Below are 6,527 nucleotides of genomic sequence, written 5' to 3'. Positions count from 1 at the left end.
ATTACAGGGTTGGGGTTTGAGACGATTACAACAGGGTTGGTACCGATATTTCCACATCAGTCTCTCTCCACCATCTCTCGTCTCTTTCTGTACCGTATCTCTCCGCCGTTCCTCTCCATCCCCCTGCGCCGTTTCTCTCTGCCATCTCTCTCTACCTCACACGTAATTTCACATTTCTCCTCATTTTCATACGCGTATAGTTGCATACACACACACACACTCGCATGAATAGATGTATACACATCAATTGATATGTTTGGTTGATCTGTAATTGCAATATGTCCTTCATTCTACTTAATATGTTAATTATGTAATTCAATCAACACTTACATAAAAGAGTTTTTTGATGTTGTATTTTATGTATTTATGTGTATATGATTTGTTGCCCCCGAAACTGTTCGTCAAGTTGACAATAATTTTTAGCATATACCATTATTCATGTTCAATGTTTCAATCTTTAGCTAATTTGGGTTTTCCTTCTTTGTCAATTTGATTATTTTTTTTATTCTTTTAGCATTAGGTGTTCGTTTATGATCTTGTCTTTTTATTATGCTAAACAGCTATGTCTAATGTCTTTCTATCTCAAAATGCAATCTCTACTAGCTGTTGTTAAATCGTAAATTTGGAGAATATTGTATACCATTGATCTTTTCTCATAGGTATCCTGTGTAGATGATCACTAACCACCATTTGCCTAAATGTACCTAACTGTTTTGATGCATACATAAGCGCAATTTTATTAATTAATTTTTGAGTATACTTTAAGGGTGGATATTGGGTTGGTAAGGAAAGGGATTGTCCTCCAAAAGGCCCAAGCCCAATCCAAACACAAAACAGGTTCTAACTATACAAATATACATTGCATTTGTTAACTGAGCCCAAAATAAACACAATATGGTTCGTTGAGATTTCATCTTCCATTTTGCTAACGCAACGATATACACTCTCCCCCGCCTTTTTTTACCTAATTTCACGTTTTCACACGCTTTTATTCTTCGACAAGGTGATAAATATTCACATTACGTGTTTTCGCTGAATATTATGTTCTTATTTTTGTTTAATATAGTTTTGTTTTCATTGCTTTTGTTGCTTTTTCCTTGTGATCCCAAGCTTTGTAAAGTTTCAATTTATATACTTGATTGTATATCATGTACCAAGTGGTGATTTTAGGTGTTTTTTAGTATTTATTTGATTGATGTTTTTGTACTTGTTAACTCATGAGATCTGAATTGACCTTTTGTCTCTCATTAAATTATTATCACCACAGGGTACATGCTATATATGTTAGGGAATCATGACCCCCTGTGGGTGATCTCACTTCTAATAACTTCTCATATAATATAAATACAAAATGGCAGATTTGTAAATTCGGGATGAATTTTTATATTAAAAATTGTGCCACTAAATTCATATGGAAAGAGTTTATAACCTTGGGAAGTTACCTGAGGGCATTCTCATATTATGATTGTTTTGAATTAGAGATAGATTGTTATTATAATATAATGTTAGAATGTGGAGCTAATTGAATTTTTATGTAGATTGTTATTTCATAATCATTAAGATTATAATCAAGTATATTAGTGTTAGGTTGCAACTTCATTTTATCTTATAAAAGTTTAGGAGCAACGTATACACACATTATAAATGGCTGAAACAATTTAAATTTACTTGCAATTTGCCTCGGAAAGATTGTAATAATTGTTGACCTCAAGTTCTGTAATTAATCACCAAACTGCTGCCCATGATAAGTTGTGCTTGCGTGCTCATTTAGGATTCAATGTAATTTAAAATATGCAGGTTTCTATTTGACGGAGAGGGCATAAATAGCCCGAGCCCAAAAATGTATACGTTAAGCTTGTTTAAAAATGCATCATAATTTATGAAACTAATCGCTTCTATGAGGAAACCAATGGATTAGAGTTCAGAATTTCTTGCTTCTGCTCTGTCCCCCGTGTACTCCGGTGACCGGCTTCATTGTCTCGTGCCAAAGGATATACTTTAGGATCGTAAAAATAATGAAAACTATACTAGAGATATATTTGAATTGCCCTTGTGATGCTGATTGCAATATGTTTCATGTCATCTTGCACTTGATTAGTTTTTCATTGTTTCTTTCTTACAGATCTTTTTTCATTTTGTGTTTTGATGAACAATATGTTTTTCTATTAGTTTACATATTATCTTGTTGATCTATACAGTCAAAGGTGAAAGACAGTTTTTGGAATCCTGCATTTGCTTTTCACGAGTACCTCAAGCACCTTTGGGACATATGTAAAAGTGGCTGACAAAAATAATAATGGGCGCCACCAGTAGACCAAAGTTGTCAGGGTTGCAAAAGCAAGTGCTTGCTCTTTATAGAGAATTTTTGCGAGCAGCACGGGCCAAGTCAACTGAAGATCGAAAACAGATTGAATTTATTGTTTCCAAACAGTTTCGTCACAATGCAACCCAAGTGGATCGCAAAAATTTTCTTTACATTGAACACTTACTTCGTCGTGGGAAGCACCAGCTTGATCAGCTCAAAAACCCAGCTACTGTTGGACTATCGTCCTTGAATGTAAAAGTTTCAGATTCCAAGCACAACTAAGATACAGACATTGTTCGAAAAGTGAAATATTTTCTATATAGTTTCATGGGCTGGGAACCAAATGTAACTACTATGATTTACGAATCATCCTTGCCTAAGAGATTTTATTATTTTTTTGGGTATAATATTATATAGATGGTTGTGCTGTTGGATCGATAAAATCAGGTGATCTAGATTTATTTCAGAATTCTCTTAAGATGGTGACATTTTTGTTATTAGGACAAGGAAGCAGGTCTGTGAGGACTTTTGTGTTTTTGAAAATTCTGTTGCATTCATGATAAGTTGAACGAATTGAATATATTCTGAGTTCTGATTTATATCATACCGTTACTTGCACTTTTGGGGTTTTCACCTGTCCCATTTATCATTATCAAGTTATGTTCATAATTTGTCTAAGAGATAAATTGATCAAGTTAGGCCTATACATATGTCATTATGTTAATAGCTTGTGTGCGAGATTAATTTATCAAGCTTGGCCTTAAAACATCTCAACACACTCTATATTAAAATTCGTAACTCTAGAAAGACTTTTTAAACTCACTCTTAATTTTAAGAGGCTAATCTCTCTCTTCAATTTTAAAAATTAAATTTCACTCTTAAAACTTAAAAGCATTTTGAACCGACTCCTAACTCACTTTTATAAATAATATAAATTATCAGGTTTTAGTGATTTTATATGTTCTCACCTCCACCAGCACTCCTTAAATTGACTCAGTAGTCTATTTTTATTATTATAATATCTTGAATTCACAAAAAAAAGTAAATGAAAAAGAAAGATAGCGTTGTTAAAAATATATAATAAAATAATAGTTAAGAGGAAAATTTGACTCTCAAAATTGAGCAAGGAGACTAGCCCCTTAAAATTAAGAGGGGGTTTAAAGAGTTTCTTGGAGCAATATTTTAATTCTCACGCAATTGTTGAGTTAAGAGTTTGAATAGAGAGTGTATTGAAAATACTCTAACTATTATTTTGTTATATATTTTTAACAACATTATCTTTTTCTATACACTTATTTTTGTTTTTTTAATTCAAGATATTTTTAATAATAAAAACGAGATTCAGTTAATGCTCAATCTACTGATTATTTGTAAAAGAGATAAAAAGTAAGCGTAGATTAAAAGTCAATTTAAAAATTATTATTGGAGATGAGGACACTCTCTATTTAAACTCTTAGCTCAAAAATTGAGGATTGATAATCAAAATATTGTTTCATGTCCAATCTTAACTTGAGAATCTAATCTCTCTCTACTCAATTTTAAGAGCCAAATTTAACTCATAATTATTATTTTATTATATATTCTTAACAATATTACTTCTCTTTCCACTTACTTTTGTTTATTTGTGAATTTAAAAATATTTTAAATAATAAATTAGAGATTAAGGAGTCAATTTAAAGAGAATTGTTAAAGGGGAGAACATATTAAATTACTAAGACCCAATAATTATATTATTTATAAAGAGTGAACTAAAAGTTTTTTTTGGGAGCTCTTGGACTCGAAGCCAATAATTTATATTATTTAAAAATGAATTTTCTGTGGATTGCACATGAGCACACGATAAGAAGTGATGTGTCAAATTTTGGTTGGTTTTTTAATAATAAACTAGCTGTGTAGCCCGTGCGAGGCACGGGAATGTTCTAAAATATTACCTTATTTTTTATTAATTTCGGTGTTTTTTGGGATATTTGAAAATTTAAATTAGTGATAAATATTGGCGGTTACCAACCTTATTTTTCAATGTGTTGTATTCAAAGAAGTTCCCAATGGCAATTATATTATTGTCGACTCGTTTGATACTCCATAATATGTTTTTTTATATTTTGTATTGTATCGGTGGTAATTTCGTGTAACACACATGCATAGTGTATGTGTGACTATATATTATCGATGTAGCAATATATAATTTGATCTGCAGAAAAATATTTTTTGTGTTGTATTGACAAGAATTTCATGTATTATACGTGCATGATGTTTTAAATGTGATTATGTTACTGTCTATTTTGTAAGTAAGAATTTGATACTCATAATTTATCATAAATAATCGTATTATATTTCAAACAGTTTTAAAAAATATAATATTTTGCAAGTGTACTATAAAATTAGTGAGTGATATTTTTTTTATCAGCTACTTAAACCATGATTAATATGATACATGTTATTAAAAAATTTGATGTAATTTAATCATGTTTATATTAATGAATATCTGAGATATCTAATTCTTAATTAAATTAATAACTTTTTAAATGATATATATTATTGAAAGTAACATATGTACGTATATATATGCAAGTGTGTGTATATATATAGTTATTAATTACAAAATAATTAATATGCATTAATGAAGATTAGCTATTAATAGATATTAAATACGAAATAATAAATAGGATAAGGGTTAAATTTGTCATTTACATTACATAAATTATCTCAACCAACCAGCATTTGCTCTATTATATATATGTTGATGCAACTCATGTATTCATATCAATTCTACCAATAATCAAAAATCATAAAAGTTGGTAATTAATGATGTGTGCTTATGGACACACACTAAACAAACCTTTTATAAAAATTAATTAGTAGCCTATTGAAGATGTTCTTAATCTTTAGTTATCGGTTATTAGATACAACTTACAAGATAATATAGCTAAGGTGCGTGTCAGTTGATTTTGATCTCGCTTTAACCTGGTAGCCTCTTGGAGACGTCTGATTTTTGCATGGAAGCGGATAAACAAGTAACAACCAAAAAACACAAATTTTCAATGTTTATGCTTCAACTTGTTAAATATGTATCGAATTTAAATTCAAACTCGAGCTCGAATTTTTATCAATTTTTTTTTTCATGTATTGACTCATTCATGAACAATTCACAAATATATTTCACGAATTATATTTCATGAAGAACTCATTGATCACAAATTCTTGATCAGAAATCATAAAAAACTCAATTTACGATTTCGCTCTCACGATTTATGAATATTTCTTGAGTTTCTTTTGTTTTGTGGAATAAATACAAAAATATCACATAAAATTTTAAAAACCTTATAAATCAAATAAATAAATTTGACCGGTTAGCATTTAATTTTTGGTTAAATTGTGTTCTTTCTATTTCTATTTAATTTTTATTTATGAATAGAAAATAAATAAAATAGTAATATATTAGTATGTACTTCAATTTAAATCCTATTAATATAAACTCTATATATTTAATAAAGAAATTAATATATGGATTAAATAAATTGATAAATTAATTCGTAAATAAATATATACATTGTTATTAACCAATTATTGTGTTATAAGTGTATGTTCTTGAAACTTGTTAAGATTAATATATCTACAGTTCATAGACTTCTTCACGAGTTATATATAAAAAAGCAATTATATTAACTGATATTCACGAGTATTGTAACTGAACTTGTTCAAGAACTTTTGAGTTGAATTATATTATACTCAAGTTTAGCTCATTTACAAACAGTGTTAGGAACCACATGCATTCTTCATGACAAACAAAATATACAGCACAATCATTCTCTAAGTAATTGTACTTGTCAATGGCTAACTATCTTTTTGGATAGCCGTTGACTGAATAGCTTATCAATTGATAAAACTTAGCAATATTTTTATGTAGATCTCAATACTAGTCATTGATGTTAAAATTTTTTATTCTGAAGTCACGTCGACTCAATGGATAAATAGAATAGTATGATTAATTATAAATATAAAATGTCATGTAATTTTATCTAAGTGAAGTGAGTCATCAACTGAGAAATACATCATCAACGGCTGAAGGACATCAATGGCTGGAATTTATCAATGGCTAAGGCAATCAACTCATCAACTGCCGGAGATTTACACTATCAATGGCTAGAGTAACAAATAGAAATTAATAATGACTTACCATAGTACATATATTCAATCTGACAAAGCACATGGGAAAAGTAGA

At 29.4% G+C, this 6,527-nt stretch overlaps 1 protein-coding gene across 1 annotated transcript; it reads left to right on the top strand.

The window, feature by feature from the left end:
• LOC141663882 (succinate dehydrogenase assembly factor 1, mitochondrial) lies at positions 1-2,909 on the top strand. The gene is made up of 2 exons (XM_074469730.1): positions 1-162; positions 2,199-2,909. Exon 2 carries the CDS (start codon positions 2,297-2,299, stop codon positions 2,585-2,587), a length of 291 nt encoding a protein of 96 aa, XP_074325831.1. The 5' UTR covers positions 1-162; positions 2,199-2,296; the 3' UTR covers positions 2,588-2,909.
• The last annotated feature ends 3,618 nt before the right edge of the window (positions 2,910-6,527 follow it).

This window comes from Apium graveolens, chromosome 6 (genome assembly GCF_009905375.1).
Source record: "Apium graveolens cultivar Ventura chromosome 6, ASM990537v1, whole genome shotgun sequence".
In the NCBI taxonomy this organism is placed as follows: domain Eukaryota; kingdom Viridiplantae; phylum Streptophyta; class Magnoliopsida; order Apiales; family Apiaceae; genus Apium; species Apium graveolens.
This window is presented reverse-complemented; position numbering and strand designations above follow the sequence as displayed.